This window comes from Equus asinus, chromosome 24 (assembly GCF_041296235.1).
Source record: "Equus asinus isolate D_3611 breed Donkey chromosome 24, EquAss-T2T_v2, whole genome shotgun sequence".
NCBI lineage: Eukaryota > Metazoa > Chordata > Mammalia > Perissodactyla > Equidae > Equus > Equus asinus.
Window position 1 is genome coordinate 65485939 of NC_091813.1, and position 24094 is coordinate 65510032.

At 38.2% G+C, this 24094-nt stretch overlaps 1 protein-coding gene and 1 pseudogene across 25 annotated transcripts in view; one reads left to right on the forward strand and one right to left on the reverse strand.

Moving 5' to 3' along the window:
• The window catches only part of EYA4 (EYA transcriptional coactivator and phosphatase 4), a 294223-nt gene extending 271427 nt beyond the window's left edge, over positions 1-22796 (forward strand). For 16 of the 25 annotated variants that reach the window (XM_014856121.3, XM_070496153.1, XM_070496147.1 and 13 more), the window contains 7 exons: positions 3874-3963; positions 9281-9339; positions 9447-9607; positions 11902-12016; positions 16000-16121; positions 18142-18242; positions 21542-22796. In XM_014856121.3, the coding sequence (XP_014711607.1) occupies positions 3874-3963; positions 9281-9339; positions 9447-9607; positions 11902-12016; positions 16000-16121; positions 18142-18242; positions 21542-21622 (729 nt within the window). In that variant the 3' untranslated portion in view covers positions 21623-22796. Of the gene's footprint in view, positions 1-3873; positions 3964-9280; positions 9340-9446; positions 9608-11901; positions 12017-15999; positions 16122-18002; positions 18104-18141; positions 18243-21541 lie in introns of all 25 variants that reach the window. The other 9 variants (XM_070496146.1, XM_070496149.1, XM_070496148.1 and 6 more) reach the window with 3 other exon arrangements.
• On the reverse strand, positions 3974-9274 carry LOC123279421 (10 kDa heat shock protein, mitochondrial pseudogene; annotated as a pseudogene).
• Positions 22797-24094: the final 1298 nt, after the last annotated feature.

The following is a 24094-nucleotide window of genomic DNA, read 5'->3' on the forward strand; positions in this document are numbered from 1 at the left end:
GTCAGTATTTTGATATTGAGAAGCGCCGTACTTGATCCTGACTTGGTTATATGCTGGTCACATCTGGCTTAGGATCACACATTGAAGGGCCAAGAGCGATTCATTTTCTTCATCTTCCTCCCTCCCTCTCTCTCTCTAACAAAATGTCTTGGGAGTAGTTTCAGCATTTTAATAGAGCAGCACGCAGACTAAATTGGCAGTTCAGCTTGCCCCGCTTTAAACTCTTCTGTACACACTTTGAACCGACTGGAAATACCGCTGTATGTATATAATATGTGTCAGAGCTTCCACAAAACCCTATGGGTGCCTTTATTTTCCCACTTGTTCCCTCTATCCAAGTTTTCACTATCACTTCATTTCAGACCCTAAACTCAACATTCACGACAGTTAAACTGAAAAAAGGCAGCCACCCTTGATTCATAAGGTGCCCATGATTCTACAAACATCTAATGAAAATGAGCAAACATCTCTGTATAAAGCTTGGATTCGATCCAGAAGAATGTTTAACTCTCGAATGCCTGATAAAACCAGGGAATTGCAGGCTCTGGCAGCGCATTCTCAGGAGTCTGGCAAGGCAGAGGGTGCCCAGCAGCACAGAGCAGTACAGCTGAGGCTCCCCAAGATTCCTGGTCATGTCTCTCGGATTCTTACATCTGTGGCTCCTTTAGCTGGAAAAATGTGGTACTGTAGTCTGCTTACTTAGAATTAGCTGTCCCAATGACTCAATAAGCTGAAAAAAAAAAAGGTAAAATTAGATATTTGAAAATATGCCCTCACTAGACAGTCTCTTAGAAACAAGATCGCCACCTCTTACAGGCATGGTTTTCCTTGGCTTGGGGCATGGCTGTCCCTAGTCCATCTGTGCCAAGCCTTTGGCATGGCTGACGAAACACCACCCTTTCAACAGGCCTTGCTTTCTGGAAACCTTAGTAAAATACAGCTAGTTCACACTTCGGCAAACCTCAGGCCTAAACTTACCCAGTTAACAAACGCTGTTTTGCCAAAATGCTTCTTAAGTCCTGGCTCAAGTAGAGTGCAAGATGTGGAATCACCATAGCTTGAAAAACCAAGGCACAGCCCCTTCCAGTCCCGTGGGGCTGTGTTCCAGTGGAGTGCTCAGACACAGTTTTCATCATACCGTATGCTGTGCTTGCTTGTTAAGGCATTCTTGTTGGTTTTTCAAAAATTATATTTGTTTGCATGCTTATCAGATGCACAAAATGCATTCTTCATGGATTTTCCTATCACTGTTTGGGTAGCATAGAGACTTAGTACTTCAGAAGCGTGGAACCGATGAGAGGAACAATCAAAAGAGAAACAGTATGTTTTCTCCCGTCCCCATAAATCTGATCTGTAAATGCAAAGAATGTGAGGCATGAACATGAGAAATTCAATAATTGTATTTAACACTTAAAAAAGAAAAACTGGCAAACTGTAGGATAAGAACTTAACCAACCTAGTCTTAAGAAGAAAAATCTTTTAAATAAGACATTTCTGAACCCCCATCTGAAACATATATCTTTAGGGCAGTAATCATCAGAAACATAATGGAGCAGTGTGGAGCTCAGTTTTATTGTCTTGCATCACTGAACATTCCCCAAAAGCATAGAGCGTCACTAATGGAATTATATGTTTTCATGCTATAATTACATTTGATTTTTCCTGATATTTCTGTCATGTTTTTGTTCATGGTCCCATGACTAGACAGAATATTTACAAGTTTTCTGTGTCGTTGGCCTATTCAATGCGCCCCTCCAAAAAAAAGAGAAAGAGAGAGAGAGACTAGAAATTAGGAATTTTTTAACAGAAAAAATACAAATATATATATTTTTTAAATTTTATTCAACCTTCAGCGATTTTCTTTCAACAACAATAAAAACATAAACAAAAATGATTAAGAAAAAAGAATATTATTCTTGAAGGAAACAGAGCAAGAGATCCCTCTGAATTCTGAAACTCCTTGAGACACAAAATGGGCACTTAACATTTTTGTTCTTATTCTTGAATAAAATGGAATGTATTTAATTCTTGAGTCCGTTGTTCCAAATGATCCTGTCACCGGAAGACAGATGAATCTGGCAGTAGAGTGGGACTGACTGGAGGACACGGGACCAGGATGCCATCAACTGTGTGAACAATGAACATCTGTTTTTGAGGAGAGAGAATCTCTAGCCGTGAAATCCACAGAAATCTCTAAGGCAGAGATGTAAACAATTAGAAAATTATGTTGACAACCAATGCATTATTATTGTCCTATCTTCATCTTCTCCCACGTCAACTCTGAGCCTTGCTCAGCACGTTTCAATGACCTCTTTCTTTCCTAGCACTCAATTCCCATTCTCCAGGTTTTAATCATCACAGAATACGAGGCTGACACTCGCTTCAGATACGTTTACACTCCACAATTTCTCCTTAAAGCTTTATGGAAGGAAGTATGGGAGGAGAATTGGTTGTGGCGGTGTGCGTGTGGGTGAGGAAGAACTTCTCCTTGCTAAATGGAATACGGTGGGGAGTGGGTATGAATACTGCTTGGCCTGACCTGGGTTGCATATTCTTGTCATAAATTGAAGTAAAGTTGGCATTACATTTCCCCAAGTTTAAATACATCTCTTGAAATGCCATTTATTAGAACATTGAAAACACGAGTTTGGTTCTCTCTCTTCAAATCCCTGCAGTCTGGCTCCTGGCCCAGCCTCTCAGCCCAAATCTCCCTCTGAGGTCCTCCAGAGTAACTTCTCAGCCAAAACCAATAGTATCCTTCTAGACTCGTCAGCTTTATTCGAAACCGTATCTTCGCCCTGCTGACACCCATTTGGTCTCACATTCTGAAGATGGTCCCTTCCAGGTTTTCTGTTTTCTGTGTCTCCAGAGGCACCTACTGCAGTTCTCTAGACACCATTCCAACTTTGATCATTTGAAACACAATGTTTGTGCATCAGTTGCCTCCCTGGCCCTGTCACTAAACTCTCCTTGGTTTTTAAAGTCTTACACCTCTTGATGCCAGGCTAAAGTTCCACTGCGGTTGATCATGGTAAAGGACCAACTCTGGTCTCGATTCTCAGCTCCTTGCTGCTGTGTATTATCTTGGTTTCTGTAAACAAGAATTGAGTCATTTTGACTCCTTACTAATCCTTTACTTTCGTTAAGCTTCTACTATAAGGTATATATTTTCTACTTAGATTAGGTTTACTGACTTATTATCCCTTTAGTTATTCTCAACCCTTCCATCTTCATCCCTAGTCAAATGCAGTTTAGACCAAACTGTACACATATTCAGATAAATATTGCCTGTTGATCAAAGGCCATAATAATTAAGTGGGAGTTTCACCACACTCCACTGGCTCTTCTTGTCCCACGTCCAGACAACATTTTCTGCCCAAGTCCTACAAATGTCCTACAAATGTCCTACAAATGTCCAGTAGACCTACTTTTCTCCCCTTTCCTGCTTCTTCTTTGTTTTCATTCTTAACCGACACCCTTTCCTCTTTTAACACATCTACTCCATTCTTCAGTACCCCGTCCAAATACCTTTCTCCAAGGACTTTCCAAGGTGTATATGCAAACAGGGTCATAGAAACTCTTGCTTTCTTCCTCTTCCTCTCTCAAACATGTAGCGTTATGTGAAAATGTATCCTAAGTCCTCTTTATGGGTGTATACACCCTGTGAATTCACAGATGCATCTGGATATTTGGTATGTCTTGGATAACCCTTTGGAAAGGCATCTTGTCAGATAATTCAGAAATCTTTTGAATCTTAGGTAAAAATCCAAGTCTCCCAATTCTCACCCTCTACAACAATATTCACTTAAAATATTTTTAATAGGAACTGTGGTTAGTGACATTTTACCTCACATGTGTGCATTTTCTTTTCAGGATCCCCCCATGGCTGTAACCCTTGGGCTCCGAATGGAGGAAATGATTTTTAATCTTGCTGATACACATTTATTTTTTAATGATTTAGAGGTAAGAATTTTAAAAGGTAAAAATAGTTGTATACAACTATTAAAACTCTTAGAAGGTTTCTATATATGCAGACAACCTCAAGAAAACTGAAAGATAGAACTTTAGCTCAAGAGAATAGTAAAGTTCCTGTCAAGGGGAAAAACTGTACATACAAATATAAACAAAAGCTAAATTGTGTTGGAGCCGGCCCCTTGGCCTGGTGGTGAAGTTCAGCATGCTCCACTTTGGCAGCCTGACTTCGGTTCACGGGCACAGACCTATGCCATTCATCAGTGGCCATGCTGTGGCAGTGACCCACATACAAAATAGAGGAATATTGGCACAGATGTTTGCTCAGGGTGAATCTTCCTCAAGCTAAAAGAGGAATATTGGAAACAAATGTTAGCTCAGGGCCAGTCTTCCTCAGGAAAAAAAAATTAAATTGTGTTAATGAATTATAAATATGCACTGGCGTATATTTAGAAGAAAAATGTCTTGGAAGACAAAGTCTGCTTTGCTGCCCTCTTCCATACCGCCCCCCGCCCCCCCCATACACTTTTCCTGGTCCTTTTAGTGTCTCAACCACAACCCGTTTGGCAACTATGGAATCAGCATTAGCTTTTCCAGGTTACTTACCAGGAGACTAGTTAGGTTAAGTGACATATTTAAATTTATTTTTATCTTATGGTTTCAGAATGAGATAAAAGTGTTTATCTATAATCACATGATGAATGAAGAGGGAGATTATTATTACTGAATCGCTAACTGAATCTCTAACCCGACATTTTATATTGGACTTTCCATTAATTAATTAACAACTTTTTGAAATAAATATGTGTATCACATTATTTTTGTAGAGGAGAAACTGTAGGGTCCACAAGCCTAAAAGTCAGTCTAAGGTTACCCCTGGCTGAGTGGGAGGACGGGGCTTTGAACCTCTGAGGTCTGTCTGGCTCCAGAGCACATGGTCTGCCCTTGCATGCTGAAATTAACAGAAGGGCGTGAGAAAGAATAGCCAAGTTAGTGTCTTAAGTTTCTTAAGACAACAAGGTCTTAAATCCAGTTTTAGGTACATTTGAGACATGAGAGTGAAAATCGTGTTGTTCAGTATATCCTATAAGTGTGTGTGCTGGAAATCTGTGTAATAGCATTTTTTGTTGTTATTTTCTCTGCAGCAACTCACTGTTTTTACTGGGTAATAAAATTAATGTCTGTTTAAAGAGGTTTTATTTTTTTTCTTTAGTGGGCAATATGAAAGATCAACATTCCTAGGCAAGTGTTCCAGTTTTAGATAATAAGAAATAAGAATCACCTTTCTAAAGCCTGATTTAAATTAATTCTGCTACTGATTCCTTTCTAATGTACAAAATGATTTTATTGTACATGATAATAGAAAACATATTTAACCTTTTTGGAACGCGAATTTTTTATATACAGTGATGACTTTTTAGGTTGGTTTTTCCGTTTGTTAAAATGGATGTCTCATTCTAAAGAGAATTTTGAGATTATTAGTCCTTTCATATCTATAAAAGACAAAAAAAAAAGGAAGTTTTATGTGGTTTCTCTCCAAGTTTTATAGTTTTTATTTCATTTCATTCGTTATTTTTTACTAGAAATAAATGGAATAAATGACCCCTTAGCTTCTTTAGTGGCACATGAGAAGCCAGATGGAGTAGATTTGCCGCCTGACTTCTGACAGCACACTGAAGTGAGAAAGTGAAGGAAGCATGGGATGGATTTGCAGTACCGTTAGCAAGTTCGACATGAATGTTGGCATATCAGAAACACGTGGTCCACTCTGTGCTTTAACAATTTTTATTTTGGATTTTATGCTGTATAAAATATATTTTAAAAATACTCAGCAGGATCTCTGGTAGAAATAGTGAGAAAATATTGCTATTGACTTTCTCTTCTATAATTATAGCTTTTTAGTTGTGTTTTAAAAATTTCATTTGACTCAAGCGCTAAAACTTTGCATCCAACAATACTGTACTTAATCAGTGAGGTGATTGAGTCTCTGCGTACGCATAGATTGAATTCTCATACGTGCACGCGCGTGTGTACACCACATGCACCCACTCACATCCAGATGAAGCGCCCAAGGACACTCAACGGCTTATTATTGACTTAAGGGAGATAAATCAGCACTAAAACTAATGAAACCTAAACAATAGCTTTCAAGGTCATTCAGTGCAGTTACAGACATATCCACCATCTTTCTGCGTCTGATTTGAAAGTCAACTTGACTTTCACCCAATTTTTTATTTCACTAAGCCTCTTGCACGCAAAGATTGTCATGTGCTTCATAAATGGTTTTAAGCTATTTCTGCTTCTAATGACGAAGAGGAAAATTCCTCAAGAGAGTAACTCCATCTTTAGCCTATTGTGTTTTTTTTTACTTGTATATTTAATCTCTCAGGGTTCCTTTTCTTAACCTAAAAATATAATTTGAGACTCAAATCCTTCAATAGATACTGTAACATATGTAGTAGCAGCTGCTCTCACATAATTCCTTAAAAGATACAAATTTAAATCCTAATAGACACTTCCTTACACTGCCCAACTGCAGAGAAGGCAAATGCTCCGCTCCTCCCCTAAGAAGAGAATGCTCTCTGTTTAAGTAAAATGTTATTTCAGTTAGAATAACTTCCAGAAAAGAAGTCAGCAGGGAGTCCAAGTTCACACAAGTGAGAGAAGACTTATCTGGGGTATAAGTGATAAAGATCAGTGACAACTTTGCGGTCACCTTATAAGACAAAATCAAAGAATTTAAGATTAGTACCAGAATTCTTGCCAATGTTTGAGTTCTCATATTGAAATTTGTTGAAGCCAGAGCATTGCACTGTTTTTAGTATTTCAGGTTTTGTTAAAAGTGATTCTCACAAAGTTCCTCCCAGTGAAAACTAACTGAAGAACAATTACGCAGATTTTTCTAAAAATGTAGGTGATTGCAGTTCAGGTTTCTTTCGCTGGACTGTAATCCTCGGGCAAGAGTCCAGAGTCAACAAGCATAGTTAACTAGGCATAAATTTAAAGAGAAGTTCCATTTGGAAAAACCTCAAACATAACTTCAAACATGGAGCTCATGGTCCAGTAAGTTTGATATACTGATGTCCTCAGGAGTAAAAAATAAATTTTTGGCAAAATGTACAAATTAATCATGTGAGTTAATACTTGAAATGTCAGAGGAATTTCTCTAAAAATTAGGATGAGAGCATATTAAATATAGAAATAACTTCTGATTACCAGGGTTAATTCATAAGGATTTCTGCCCACCCTTTCTATTAGGATATCATTAGTTTATTATAAAAGAGAGAAATGGAAGTTATTTACATGATGAAAGATTTCAGAACTTCAGCGGAATGAGCAGCTTCACGTGATGCCATTTCAGTAAGGATTTAATTCAGTCTACATACTTATCGAGATATGTCACCATGTCTAAATAAGAAATAATCCTTTGCTTCCTCCATTTTCTGGGAGAAGAACTTCATTTCCAGCTTTCATACTAACTGGTTAAATCTTTCCATCCTTTCCTTTAGAGCCCAATCCAGCAGCTACTACTGTTGCTTGCAATACTTTTCCCCAAGATTTTTCTAGAAATATAATGCCTCCTCTGGTTAAAGTTTGAGCTGCACCCCATCAACCAATATTTGCTCAAAATTGGGAAGAAACCCTTTAAGTAACTGTCCAGTCATGACTCCTGTGGTCTCAGCCCGTGCTCTGTTCTCTCGCCCTCCCCTGCATCGTGAGATTAATGTCTTGTCACAATCCTTACCGTATAGAATATTATTATTTTATATCATCATACCTTTGTGTTAGAATATGTAAATAATTATGGAATTATTTAAATAGTTCTATTTAAGTAATATCGTTTGTCTATAACTATCATTTGTCTAGACTTCTGCCATTTATTCAACAAAGAATTGTTGAGCCACTATGCCAGACAATGCCTTAGGTGGGCGTATATCTGTGTGACCCAAACAGCCCCCTCCAGGAGCTTCCAGTCATGTTACTTGCTGGGGCTCTTCCTTACCTATGAATGTAGGTAGAGATTTATTCAAAAATTACTAAACCCGTAATTCATGTAAGTCATATGAACTTTTTCAGTTAATCTAGTTGTCTTTTCAAGGTAGGTACCAAAATTGTGTTGATTGGCTAGTCACTAAATTTTATGTTTTAAAAGAAGACTGAGTCAACTAGTTTATCCTCACACTGCAACAGGATCTAGTATACTCCGTGTGGAAAGCTGGAAACAAGATATTAAATATTTCACTACCAGATACATCCAAGTCCTAGAATGAATATGAATAGCAGCTGATAAGCCTTTGTTTAGTATGGCATTCTATTTTCAAAGTTAATCATTTTTAAAATTGATTTTGAATGGTAAGCTCTATGTGTCTGGTCAGAATCTGTATGGCAGAAATAATTTGAGGGGGAAAAGGGCTAAACCATGCTTATCCTGAGGCTAGTAAGGGCCAGGTATTTTAAATGCCCTTGCCAGATTCCACCTTCAGATCACCTACTGTTTCACTGGAACTTTGCAGATTATTTGAAGACAGAATAGAACTCTGAGAACAGCAAAGAAGAACTGAATTCTTACTCAGAAAGGTGACCGTTTGGTGCCCAACACTCTATAACAGGTCAATTCTGGGTATCTGAACCTCAGGTTTATTTTCCTCTGAGTTTGTAGCACATGAGAGATGGAAAATCTTCATTATTTCCCTTTTACTTATAAGTATTCTTTTCAGCTTAAAGATTTAAAAACTTGAAGAAAAGAACACGTCGGTTTCTGTGGTTGTTAGTTTTTGTCTGTGTTAAAAGACCAGGACTTTTAAAAATAGCAAGCCCATGCAAAAAGCAGGAAGTGCCAGAAATCTCACGGGCTGCCGTAACGTCCAGCCCCTCTGTTGCTGCTCAACGAGTAATAAATGAGAGTAACACCCCAGGAGTTAAGACCAAACAAATTTTATGTGTGTTCAGGTTAGCTTTGCCATACTTAAGGACGCGCAACAGAGTGGGTGCGAGTGAACACAAATGGTGGTTATAAAGATTCAAAAGAGAATTTCTTATCGATAATTTGAAGATTAAAATTATTTTTGAAATTTTTTTGAAGTAAACCCACATGCCCCATGTTTTCAGGCCCGTTTTTAAGGCACGCTTCTGGATTTAGATCTTAGAGTAGCAATGGTGCCAGGGCCCAGCAGGAGATGGCGGGATGGACAGGCAGATGCTGCCATCTTCTGGCCGTAGGCCGATCTAGGGGAAAGATGGTCAAATCTTCAATGATGGTGACAAGCATCATCTGAAAAACAAATAACTTTTCCAATGTTTTTAACAGGAGTGTGATCAAGTTCATATAGATGATGTTTCCTCTGATGATAATGGGCAGGATTTAAGGTAAGCCCTGCCTCTCAGTATGCAGTTTCCTACAGAAATTCAGCTCTGGAGTTTTGCACATGTAATTATTTCTTTTATTTCTTTTTAATGTATTTTGGGTGTTGCAGTACCTACAGTTTTGCAACTGATGGCTTCCATGCAGCTGCAAGTAGTGCAAACCTTTGCTTGCCAACAGGTGTGAGAGGAGGGGTGGACTGGATGAGGAAGTTGGCTTTCCGTTACAGAAGAGTAAAAGAATTATACAACACCTACAAGAACAATGTCGGAGGTACGTGTGGCTTTTGAACTCTAATGAAGGCCCTGTGGGTAGAGGTAGAAGTTGGACTGGAGCTCCGTGTTCCATGGTGGAGACTATCCTGCTGCAAAATAAATTCCCAGACACTCATACTGAACGACGTTGAGCCACAATTTTAGATTTCTTATAGGTGGAGGGGAAAAAGTCTAACAGCAGAATAAAACGTGCAGCTCTGTCAGAGGAGTTGGGAAGTCTTTGTGTCCAGATGTTTGGTCAAGATTGACAGCAGGGCATTTAGCTTATCCTTCTTCAGCTGGTACTTGGACGGTCTCAGAGAAAACCGGACAGAGGGACTGATGGAGGCGGTGGAAAGATGGGAGGGAGCCCTGTCGTTGAAGCAGAGTTGTAAGCAATCATCACCTTTCTGGAATGTTATCAGAAATAAAAATAAACAGTGTTTTATGTCATTTCAAAGACTTTCAACAAGTCTATTTTATCCTTTTAAAAATTGCATGTTACCTGACAGTATATCTTTCCCATGTATAGTGTTAACTGATTATCATGGTTTTTAAAAGTTCAAATACTCTGTAGTTCATATCTAAACCATTTTATACTCATCCATATATTACAGGGGGTATCAAAACTTGTGATATGATAACTATGATCCTTAATGCTTCTTTATACAATAAACCTTGATGATTTCTATTATTAGGATGAATTTTAGGTCAGCAAGATCCTAAGATTAGTTATGAGGCCACATAAGATTCTTCTCCCAGGGTTGACTGGTTTGTTTCTCTTTTTTTAAAAAAAAGGAAGGATGATTGAGGAGCATAAACCAGAATCTAAAATGGAATGATACGGATGAGTAGGTGTGCATACCATACATGCACATGTTTGTGTGTATGTCATAGGGTACAGTATCGCAGATCTTCATCTATAGTGTATATGTTACACACAGCCATACACATCGTGAGGGTGTGCCTTGTCTCTTTACCTTGTATCCTCCGTGCCTAACTAGCCTTGAGCGCATAATAGATGATCAACAGATACTGAATAACTACAAGAGAACAAAAACATGTGGAACCATAGACAATCATAATAATGACAGAACCGAAAAGGAGCTTAGATGTGGAAGCCCTTTATTTCCAGATGAGAAATAGGTCTCTGATTTGCAGGCTTCTGACTTGCCCAGGGTACTAGAAGATAACTCCAATTTCTTCATTCACTCTAATGCTCTATACAAGACACTTTTATAAAATCAAATAAAGAGATATTCTATTTAAAATCAATTGTGGGTAATATGTTTACCTTTAAAATAGATATTCCGGAAAATCTGAATTAAATTTATCATTCAGGTATGTCATTATTCCCTTCTTGAAGAGTCTTATTAAAATTATTTAAAAATTAACAAGATTACTAATAAGTAATCTTACATCTTAAAAAGTTTAGACAGTGACCTACGAGTCCATTTTCTGTGATGTGTTAGCATCTCTTTATTGAAATAAGGATAAATGAGACTTGCTAGAAACTATAAATCTTAATTTAAAAATAGAGCACAAACATATGTGCTCCCAGTATTCTGAAATGATTTAACTAAGAAGCCTTCCTTTTAAGTGGATTTACATAATCTTGTTTTATCGTAAAAGCAAGGGCTTAAATAAAAAATTAGCAGGCCTACTTCTTTTTTCATAATAACACCAATATAACTTTCAAGCATTGTCTATAAGTGTGTCACACGCTTAAGATTTTAAACACAATTCTTAACTTCTCTTTATAAAATAAAGTATTTGTAACAGCTTTAGCATTAATATGAGAAACATTCTAATAGCTATATATGATAATGCCATTATTACTTTTTCAAAGTGGTAATGATTGTGATTATTAAGAAACTAAACATTTTCAGGTAGCCAAATATTTGGAGTTTGTATCCCTAAGCTGGGAGACTCTGCCTTCTCCTCCAGACCTGTTGCATCACAGTCTTGGGGTGGGACCCAGGCTCCTCGGGAGTTGTCACAGCTCCTCGGGAGATGGGCATCCCCACTGCCAGATTCTAGATTAAGTCAAGGTGGAGACCATGACCCCCATTTTTTACTGTTACATCCCAGTTTTTAGCCCAGACCTGACCTCTAGAAGTTGTTCAATACACGTTTGTTGAATGAATAGTCCATTCTGAAGTGAAGGATCAGTATTGATATAAATGGCTTGCCCTCTCCATTTCTGATATAGGCTGAAAGAAACATTTTCTGTATTAAGCAGAAAGGGGCCCAAATTAGATATTTCTAAAACATGGCCATGTCTTGACTCTGCCTCACTTTTTGGTGTTGCAGGACTCCTTGGCCCTGCCAAGAGAGACGCGTGGCTGCAGCTGAGGGCAGAGATCGAAGGGCTCACAGACTCCTGGCTAACAAACGCACTTAAGTCTTTATCAATTATTAGTACTAGGTAAGTGGTATTGTTGCAGTTTCTCTATTTACTGTATTGAAGGTGTGGTTCTAATTGCACAACATATATAGAAACGTTTTAGTTCCTAGACTATTTTAGAGTTTGAAGGGACGTAAGAATTCACTGAGTCCAATTTTCAATCTCTGTGTGCGTGTGTGTGTGTGCGTGTGTGTGTGCATGCTTTGGAGGGGAGGATGCGGTTGCTGTTTCCCAGAACAACCAGGAGATCCCATCTCTCTACTCTTCTCTCCTCATGACCACTGATAATCCCCAGGAAGGTCATATGACTGCTAATGTAAAAAAAAAATAGCACTCTGTTGCTGGCAAAGTACAGGAGATGATGGCAAAACAAAACAGCACTGTTTATACAAAGAGTCACGTTTTTAAGTCTTTTAGGCCATTATAGATAATATGCATAATTTAAATGCATCAAAAAAGTAAGAGAAAGCTCCTGAAAAGCTTGTAACCTTTGTGTTGTTTGAGCTAAACAGTGACATACTGACTTGTTAGTGGAGATAATAGAATTGAATAGACATATAATCAGTTGAACACCACATGCCATAAATGCTAAGTCGTAACATGATATAAATCTGGAAACTGATAGCTAGTAAGGTGGGGTTGAATCGTTGTGCTATCCTATTTTAGTTTTAATTCTGAGTTAGATGAATAAATAAAAGCATGCTTAGCCAATTTGTGGGTTACACAAAATTCAGAGAAAGAGATATTTGGACAATTTGAATCAGGACACAGAAAAAACCTTGGTAGGGCAAAAGGAGAGTCCAATATTCGGAACATGGAAGTAAACAAGTGTGTGTCAAATCCTGCACGTGGATTCTTACCGTTTGGCATCACCCCAAGTCACCTGGGGACGTGGCGGGCGATAACTTCCTGGGTCAGGCTGGGGAAGCCAGGACAGAGTCCTTTGCTCAGTTCTGGGCACCACATTCCAACAAGGGCTGTGACATATTTGAAGTATCTTGTGTCCAGCAACATGGCCAGAAGGGTTTCGGCTGTGGAAACCACATAAAAGGAACAGTGGGAGGGAGGAAGCAAGCAGTTTATTCTGAAGAAGAGTCGTGTGTGGAACAAGATTACCGATTTCAACTGTTTTAGTTGTTCAGCTGGAAATAAACTACATTTCTCTCTGTGTCTGTGAAGGAGAGAATTAGGACAGATCGTAGGAATCCTGGGAAGGGAAGTTCTGGCTCCATGTGAGGAAGAATTGTCTAACAATTAACTGCTTACAATGGGACCTGCTGGTTCTGGATCTCTGTGGCTGGTGACATGGAGACCAGATGTCAAGGAAACTGGGATGTGAGGACTCCTGAGCCCCTGAAATTGTGTGTAAAAGTAGTATAATGTGCATTTCTCTGGGGAATAGAGCAACAGCTTTCATTATTTCTAAAAGAGGTCCCCCACATAGTTAAAAGCCAAAGGTTATTACATTATTACATAGATTACATATGCATTATACATAGTGTATTATATACAGATTATTGTTAGACACATGGCCTTAAAGCAACTACATGGGTATGTGATTTTAAGAAATAAATAAGGGTCTAATAAGGAAAGGAAGTAAAAAATAAGCCATTGCACATTGAAGATTTGAATACCAGTAAGTTTGCTAAGTTATCCACATCTATTACCATATTGGTAATTTTCACAAAATGTCTGTGGTATCAGAAAAATAGGTGATTATACAAGACGTTCCTGGATTATGTGTCAGAGGCTTTAGCAAAATTTGTACACTCTGACTCTAAGTCCTCTTCTATGAATATAGTCAAAGGACGTAATAAATGTGTAGGAAAAATGTACATGTAAGGTAGCATTATTTATAATAGTGAGGAATCAGAAACCACCCAAGTGACTAAGCTTAACTTTTAAAAATAATGGTGCAGCCGCGTGGTAGAGTCGTGTGCACACATTACGTTTTGCTAGGAGATGGGGAATAATAGACAACAAGACATAAAGGAATAGGCTCATGATATAAACAAATGAAAATGTAGAATACAGAGTTATATATATAGCGTGATCCTAATGGGAAAAAACTCTATACACAAGCAGACACTCTGAAAGTAAATATGCAAAATGAGGAGAGCAGTTACCATCTCTGCATGGTTGAATAATTGATGCTTTTCATTTTCTTCTTTATATTTTTCTGCATTTTACAAATGTATATATATGCAATTTATAAATATGTACAATATTTGTAATTAGTAATTACAGTGCATTATAAATTACCTGTAAATATATGCAATGTTTGTAATTTATATACATGCAATTTATAAATATGTGCACTATTTATACTTAAAAAAAGAAATGATGTAACTCCAGATATCACAGAGTGCACGTGGTGAAGCTAGATTTCAAAACCACATCTCTAAACTTGAAAAGCCTGTGTTTTATTTTATTCCACCATGTTTTCATTCTGTAACTTCAATCTGTATGTGACGTTGAATAGCATGTTGTCTTGGCAAAAATTACGTAGAGCTATAAGTGTCACAGTATAGTAATATATTTGTGTGTTATTCTTAATAATCTGCCATTATTTGGGGAGTTTCTGTCTGATAAGAGACAAGTTACTTTCTAGGTCTTTACTTCCTCATCAGGAAAATATTGACAATACTTATTAAACTTCTACTTGTAGAAGTCTTTGTTTCTTTATCCCATGTAAGTTGATAACCTCGTCATTTGCTTCCAGGAGTCAGAGCTCTTATTACAAAATCAAGTGTCTATGTAGATAATTTAGAAATGAAAATGTTTTAAAAGGCTATAACTATAAAGGTTTTATAACTGTTTTTGAATAAATTATAGTTTTTCCTTACACATGATATTTCTAAAGAATGTAAGCCCGATGTTAAGTGTGCTGGGGCTAAGTTACACATACCCATGAAAAGTTAGCACTCAACTTGTTCTTCAGGTTGCCATTGCAACCATGCTTCTGAAAATCAATGTAGAGACCTCTTGAGAATATTTTATCGGCCCTTACAAATATGTGTTAAAGGCTCATGATATAAAACATCTAACAGGGAAAGGTCCATTGCTGTATGCCTTCTGATTTTCAATTTCACGAGTAGGGTTTGAGCCTCTCAAGGCAGGAGGGCTCAGTTTCCCCATAACCCAGGAGGAAGGGCCACCATGCACTCTCACTGGATCTCCACCTCACAATCCCACTCTCTTGGTGCCTCCTTTATCTCCCCTTAATATTCCCTTCTAAGAAACAGCTGTACATTGCAGAAGGGGAAATTCTCCTTCTCACAGGGTAGGGCCTTTATGGAAAGATTAAAACTGGACCCATTAAATCCAGTTTTCCTTTTGTTGTTGTTGAGAAGATTCATGGATTCAACCCCTCTGTACTAAGTAAAGATCCTCTTTATTTTACTTCTTCAGGATCCGCCATTTGTTAGCCCCTTGCTTGGGACTCTCTGGGCTGTTTCATGCACAAAATCCAAAAACTCCTTTTACTCACCCCCCACCTTTTTCTCTGCCTAGGTCCTCTACTTTCCCAGGCTCTGAAACCCCTGAGACGTGAAACCCCCCTAAAAACTACCTGTCCTGGATACTTGTAAACTTAGAGCTAGGCCAGCCCCCTCTGATGTGATGGCTGAGCTAGGCGTCCTTCCCAGGTCCACGGAGACCTGAGGAGATCTCTAGTGTAGAACACATTCATATTGCAGGTGTCTATTTCTTGTCTCTCTCCTTATCCATCTTATGATCTGGGGCGGGGACAAAAATTCATTCATCCACAACTTCTTTTTGCCCATTTTCTTCCACTTCACCTATTTGCGGATGTATTCCTAGCACCTGTTGTGGTGCCCGCCAGGTAATGGGCACTCCACAAATAACTGTTGAATATTGAAAGGTTAGATTATCAGGGGCCATTTATTATGGAATTGAGAGACCACAGTGACAATTTAAAATCTGTACCATCAGTAGTTATTTAGTATTAGAAAACAAATATGTATATTTCCTCCCTGTCTTAGGAGTAACTGTGTAAATGTCTTGGTAACGACAACGCAGCTGATCCCAGCACTGGCGAAGGTTCTGCTCTATAGTTTAGGATCTGCTTTCCCCATCGAGAATATTTACAGTGCAACTAAAATAGGTAAGAAAATTATTTCTAACTCTATGAAATATGTTTGTATGTGTGGTTTGGGGGATTTGCTTAATGTATGTCTCTGTGTGATTCCCTCTTTTATCAATTTTGCTTTTAGAATATCAAGTAAATTTAAATAGAACTTAATAACAAAGTCCCTCGTAACTCATTGTACATGTACAAATTTTATAATAACTGTTGCTTAGTGAAATTCTGAGCTCAGTATCTGGATATTTCTGGCTCTTTATATATATATTTATATTTCATTATGGCACATCTTATTTAAATAACATACAGTATCTCTAACCATGATGTTTAATATTTTAATTAGTATATTATATTTAGTATTACATCCTTGCATACACAATAATCTAGATCTAAGATAAAGATACTATTTTGGCATCATAAGACAGTGAAAGGTAGACTGAACTAGTGTCCTTAATTCCAGAAAAAAATAAAGAATTCTGTGAATCAGAAAACATAAGTGGAGCATTCATAATGTGAGTGGCTGGAAATCCACATTTCCAAAAATGTTCAGTAGTAATCAAAGAACTATAGCCTTGTTTATTTGGATAATGTCTATCTGTGGAGCCATCTTTGACTTTAAGTGCCTTTCACAGACTAAGACTTCTAATAAACTTTCAAAAACAAAACTCCATCAACTTCTGCCATCTTGAAAGAGTTAGAAGAAAACAGCTCACGTAGTCCTCTGTCTGTCAAGGAAATGCCTGGGGAAATAGATGGGTTGTATAACGTGCCCTGAAGGTCAACAAACTTAGGCTCTGGCACCTTGACAAGAATTCAGAATCCTAAAATCCCCTACCAAAAATAACCTGCCTGGGGCCTTGCAGAGTTTTGATACTGGCACAGGCGAAAAGAGCCCCCAGTTGCAGCTGTTTCAGGAGAAGAGTTAAAGAGAACCAAGTTTTCATAAAGTAAGTTCCACACTGTCATAAGCACTACAATTCAGAGCTCTGATACCAATCCTATTCATTTTTTACATAAATGTGTGTCTTTATGCTAGCAGGATTAACATATCAAACTTGACTTTGCTTTTTGACAAATCAAAAAATTTTATACCAGCATAAACATTTCTTCTAGTGAGGACAATGTTCTTTTCTATTGGCCAGATTTTTCCTTATATTTAATCTGAAAAAAAAAAATCATTTGTATTTTCCCCTTTAAGCTAGTATTTTTTGGAGTTCTGAACTATCAGATTAAGAAAAAATGCAGAAATAACCATGACTGCGTGGACATTCTGGGAATGAAACTCAGAGAATAATGTCGATGTTGGAAACACAAAGAACATGTAGACGTACCATGGTGGTGTCCCCGCCGTGCAGTCAGAGGAAGCTAGTGCCACCAGTGCTGGGGCCCAGTGCAACAGCAGCCTTAGTGCAATTAGTCTATGCAGACTAGCTCCCAGCCCCTTGAAGAAAAGAGTTGTTTATCAAAGTAAATCCACATCTTAGGATTTCCATCTTCCTTATAGATGAACCTCCAGCTTTTCACAGTAGTATTTTTAACTGACTTGTCTATACTGCTGACAAAGTAGGTAAAATTGATATACGGAATTAAACAAATGTGAACACCTCCAGTTGCTTGTAAAGTTGTTCTGATATTCTTTTGGTGGAGTAAAAGACACTGACAGTTTCTCTGGGTCAAACGCTTAACCTTACTGGCTTTTTTGGAGTGTAAAACATGTTTGTTTAATAATCTGTCTCAAGCAAAGCCTTACATTATTTAGATATATTGGTTGATTTCCTCAACCCAGAGGTTGTGAGCTAGTTTAAGTGATTGACGTTCAAGAGAAATTAACTGCACGCTTTATGAATCTTCGGGTTAATGAATGCAATGGCTGGAAGAATAAGCAGTGCATTGTTTTTTCAGGCAAGGAAAGCTGTTTTGAGCGTATAGTGTCCAGATTTGGCACTAACATAACTTATGTTGTGATTGGAGATGGCCGGGATGAGGAGCATGCTGCTAACCAGGTAACTTCACTCTGAACTTTATCTCGTTTATCTTCCAGGAAAAGAAAGTTGCTTTGAACGAATAATGCAAAGGTTTGGCAGAAAAGTAGTGTATGTTGTAATTGGGGACGGTGTAGAAGAAGAACAGGCAGCGAAAAAGGTAACCCGTCCCAAACGCTGTTGGTGTGGCCCTTCCAGCGCAGGCTTGGGCGTCTGCAGCCCTGTAGTGTGACCGCCGGCAGCTTGACGAACCATTTCAATGTATAGATGCAAAGCAGTAAGAGCATGAGAAGGTCGATACTTACATTCAAATAAACCATTTGGAGTCTAGCATTCTTTGCCTGAAATTTGATAGGAAATGTAGGAAAATTTAGTTATGTTGATGTGTGTATGTGTGTAATACGCACAGATACTATAGTCTGCAAGAAAGATGGGGAAAATAATAATTTTTAGACACACCAAATTTTACAACATAAAGAAGTCTAATGAGCTCCTGAGAAAAGCGTGCGAGTGGCTCAGTTCTTCCCCTTTCGCTCCTCCGTCCTCTGGGCCGTATGGTCCTTGTGACTGACTGCCTGGTGCTAAGAGTGCTCCCTGATGATAAGTGCTGAGGGTAGATTTAATAGCTGAAGAGAAGACTGTTGCTAGAGAATTTCATAAATGCTATTGGAATGAGGTGTGTCATTCGGATCCTTGTGTGCCAGCTTGTCATGGAGACTTGGAGGCAACGTCCTTCACCTCTAGAAGAGTGCTGTCTGCTTTGGTGAGGCATTGGTACTTGACCGAAGCCAAGCAGCTGGCTTTGAATATATTCAGAAGATCTCACAGGCCCGAGGTATTTAAATAAGCCATTTCATCTGGCCCGTATTTCTGAAGAAGAAATCAAGGCAGTTAAAAACCATTAAATGTTGGTCCAAGATCAAAAGAGGAGTGATATCATGATTGGCACCAGACGCCAGACTGTCAGTCAACCCAGCACTGCGATCTCCAGCTTCCTCCGCTGAATCATGGCCAGGACAAAAGTGATATAATTCATAAAACAAAGCAAAATGATGCATTAGTATTTTTAAAAGATGACATATCAGCTTATATTGTCTGACATAGAAAAGATGTTGTCCCATTATCTTATCCTGAAAAGATTTGCAGTCATCTAATAAAGCCTTCACTAAGCACTTGCCTGTGCTAGACTTGCATGTGTTCACCTGATTGCTGTCTTCCAAAGAAGTTCAACATAAACAGTTTCTTAGAAAAGGTTATAACTATAATAGAAAGATAAAGGAAGTGATTTATGTTTGTCGTCAATTTAAATTATGCAAAATGGAGAAAGAGCAAGAGCTTCCACCTTAGAAGGTTTGCTGAAGTGTTGGAAGCTGTACTTGAAAATTTCCATTCTTTTCCGTAACATTAAGAGAGTTGGTGCAGGCTCTGCCCCCCGCAGACCACCTTGGTCTTAATTAGCAATGTCAGTGACCCAGGACGAACCCTGGCCCGGGGGATGTTCTCTATGAGGTCAGGGATGGAAGCTCAAGAAATACCACTTTCATTGCTGACTGCTACTTGAAATCCTTCCAGTTGCACACAATGGAAATATCTTCTGGAGTTTGTCAGTGTCCTGAGTCCGTGTTGTCTCAGTTTTTCATGTTGGCACCATAATTAGACACAACAAATGGCAGTCAATGCAGCCACTGCCCCAAACATTTTGTGTCTCTTTTAGCCTATGTGAAATTCACATATATCTAGGTCAGAACTAATAAAATCCACTTTTCCAAACCAGAAGCAGTGTATGCCTTTGAAAATGAAACCTTACCGAGTCTTCCCCAGTTAGCCATAGTGTGAAAACTAGACTCAGTGTATCAGTTGTTACACTTTCTGCTTTACACCTAAAGCTTCCGGAGGAAAAAGCACAACTCCAAGTGGGTGGGAACCTCCTTAGAATGCTGTTTCCAAATGGTTGTTGGTGTAGATGCAGTTCCGGTGGTGGTGAGGCTTGGAATTCTGTTTTGGAACACAGGTGGTTGGTGTCTCTAGCATCCAGAATGCATGCTTTTCTTTGGACGTAGCTGTAATCGCATGTGCAGAAATATAAAGTACTGTTTTGTTAACAGAAATAGATCTGAGCTGAATGAGAATATGTCACACCTAGCTGAATTTCTGTGCTTTAATTTGACCTAAAAACATAATTCGTTCTGTAAACTTAACAAGAAATTTCAAAGTTTAGGAATAATGTATAAATGCACTCCCCAGTAGAAATGCATAATGCCAGCCATATTTGTAATTTTAAATTTTCTGGAAACCATGTTAAAAAAACTAAAAGAGAATTAATTTTAGTAATATACTTTAACCCAATATACTCAAAATGTTAGTCTCAACATCTAATAGATATAAAAATTATTAATGCATTGTTTATATTCTTTTTTCTTTTTACGTTTTAAGTCTGAATTTCAGTATGTGTTTTGAAGTGGACTTGCCGCATTTCAAGTGCTCAACAGCCATGTGGGGTTGGTGGCTACCATATTGGACAGCAAAGAATTCCATAACAATAGTGATTATTTTAATGATCAATTTTTATAATAAAATGTCTTTTCTATGTTATATATATATATATATATATGTTTCCATTATGCTTTGATTTGTTAATTGCTATAGTATATTATTTCTTTTTTTCATTATTGTCCACAATGGAGTATTTTTAGACATTTTTTCCCTAATCACACCCTTCCATGAAATTTTAATACCATACATAGACCATATACTGGTATATCTGTGGAGAACCACAAACCATTATAATATGTAAGAATTTTTTCCCCACAAGAACCCATTTTTGTCCTCTTGGGGGTGATATCTCCCCCATTGAGAATGGTTGCTGGGTGCTTTCACTCAATCCCACGTCAGTGAAATAAATCAGGCTGACTCTACTGGCTCATTATTTACTCCAGACAAATAAGAAAGTTGATCATCTCCGCATTTTTTCTACCTTATATAGTCCAGCTTCAAATTATTTTTTACAATGAAAGGAATTCACCCTATTTCTGTCAAATAGACAAAAAGTCTTGGACTTAGGAAGTTTATTTTTTTTTTTATTTTATTTTTAACTGAGAGACCTTCAGGAATGACGTAGTGATTAACGCTTGCTTTCCATCAGCCACGTAGGGATTTTGGTGCTCACCTTGCTTTCCCAGATGCTGATGTTCGTAATGATGCTTTCCAGGATAAATATTAAACTCAGTAAGAAATCTCAATATTTGCTTTTATTATCATTAAAATCCAGTTCAGATCTATTTCTCTATTATTTTGACAATACCACATTGATGCTACCAAGCCTTCAATTATGATCATTCCTGCCTTCAACTTGGGGGAGCCACACATCCTTGTGGTCCCACGACTTCACCAAGACAACTGTTGTGATCTCTCTCCATTCCTCCCCTCTCTCTCCCATCCCTCCCTCTCTCAACCACACAGCACAACATGCCCTTCTGGAGGATATCAAGTCACTCAGACCTCTTGGCTCTACATCAAGCACTGGAATTAGAGTATTTGTAACTGTTTTCTCTAGCTGGAGATCCGTTTTTTTATATTTCAAGTACACTGAATTTTTACGTGTGATTCAATGCCTCTGGCTTTACACATATAAATTGTCTTAAAGGATGAAATCATATTGGAATGAAAATTCCAGAAGGAAGAATTCAGATTGCTGCACGGAATTAAACTTTAGTGCTACAGAAAGGAAGCTCTATGGTCTTATATTTACAACACTTTAATGGTTTTTAAAAAAAAAAAAAATCTGTGGAGGTTGCTGGTACACACGGAATGAGTCCTAACTGGAATTAACAGCTTTGGCAAAGAACTCTTACCCTGGCAAAACACCCACACACGCCCCGTCTGACAAGGTGGTGTTCAACAACATTCCTCAAAGTGGGAGATCTTCTCAGCCCTGAGGTTTGAATCGGACTTTAGCCTACCTAGCCCAGAAAATCTGAATTGGGATGCACTCAGACTGTATAAGGACAATCCTATCTAGACCTGTAATTTGTGTAAATTATTGATGAAAATAATTTACTGTGACTTTATTAGCAGCTGACTTTGAAAGTGGATGCAATTTTCCTTTCATCTGTCGGGGAGGGAAGCGGGGGGGAAATGGGAATCTAATATTGTCTCTTTTTTAGGTTTGGCAAACAGAATGTTCATATTGATGTGTTGTGCCTTACAGACAAGACAGCGTTTGTGTGTTACAATGTAACTTTGGTTAAAATCTCTGTAGATAATGAAAAACAAAAACCTTTGTGATCATTCTCAATATGACCAAATTTAAAATTCAAGCTATCAAAGCTTAATACTGCATCCGCCAGAAACTGAGTGTTTGTTGCAGTAAGAAAACAATAATAATAAAAGAAAGCTTGTGTTTTATTCGGGTTCTTAATAATTCCAATAATTGTGTGAGGCAACTATTTGTGCATCTAACCACGAGCAGAAGGTTTGGGGAAGACTGTGGGACCTTTACTTAGAAAGTGAAACGTATGTTGAAGTCTCGAGTACCCTTCTACAGTTTTACTGGAGAAAACTAAGAGCCATATTCGTGACGACGTGCACTGTTTGGGGTTAACTTTTTGATATGTGTAAGTTGCATAGAGGAAAAGATGCTCATGAAAATCATAAGCAAATATCACCCAAACTTTCTTAGAATATGCCATGAACATGGCTTAAAATTCACATTGAGTGAACATGGCTTAAAATAAAGCTAAGCGCATGTGTTCCCAATGTCATTGCGAAAATGAAATGTTATCAGTAGTGGAAGGCAGATGCTCCAGAAGACTTCTAAAGAAAGAAGTGAATCAATGAAAATTTTACCTAGAAGATCATCATAAAATAAATTAGCAAGTGAGCCAGATATAAGGCGCATTAGTGAATTACAACAGTGAAACAGAACCTGGTTCTCCATCTTGACACATCGGTCCAGTGTCTCTCCGTTACGCATAAGGACCTGTGCCCCTTAGCATCTGCCTGTACACTGACTGTACAATGGACCGCATTCATTGCAGGGAGAACCTGCCATCGCTGGGTTTGCAGGGGTTTTCTTCATGGTATGCAGCCCATGTTAGGAACTGGATACAGATTCTCCTGTCATTTTGAATGACGTGACTTCCCTTGTGGATATTTAAGACTTCAAGATCTAGGAGTGTTTTAATGGTGTCTACCCCTGCAGCTCTGAGTGTAGAGTGTCATAAGGTGGAACCTACATTATGTCCGGCCACAAAGTGCCCCTACCCAGAGGCTGCTCCATGATGGCTCGTCAGCTGAGGCACCCATGGCTCCTGGAAGATCACACTGTCACAACATTCACTCTGGAAATGTGATTTTCTTGTCCAGACTATAAATCTGCATGTCTTTACTGAATGCTAAGACCATGTTTACATTAGGCAGAAAGAGATTGAGATCCAATGAGGCAGATTTCAAGATTGTGATTTTATCACACAAACTTTAAACCTATTCTTTAACTTATGTAGCTTTTGGTTACCTCTGCCCCAAGCACTGTTGCAGACAAATTAAGGCTGGAATACTTTTAATAATAATAATAATAATAATAATAATAATAAATCTTATACTTCTGTTGGCCTTTAGCATGAAATAGCAGTTTAAGGAAATTTAAGAGCTGCACTGATTATCAGTACTTTATTTTGTGCACTAAAACCTTAAATATTTATTACTGTGAATAAAACAAAATTATCTTTTACTGCATAGCCAGTTTCTTTAAATGACAGAATTGTGGCATCACATCTAAAGTTTTAATTCTTTTTCATATCAAACAAGCAAGGCTTCTCATGCCACTAAACCTGCAGGTGCAGAAAGAAGCGCCCCCCACAGGGCACAGAGAAGGGTCACAGGTGGCATCACCCAGTGCTGTTTCACACATACATATCTTCTCGCATTCTCTGTTCAGAAGAGACTGCCAGCATAACACCTAAAGGCTAGGCTGACGGACAACAGCTTGTCTAGCACAACCATAGTGTAGGCCAG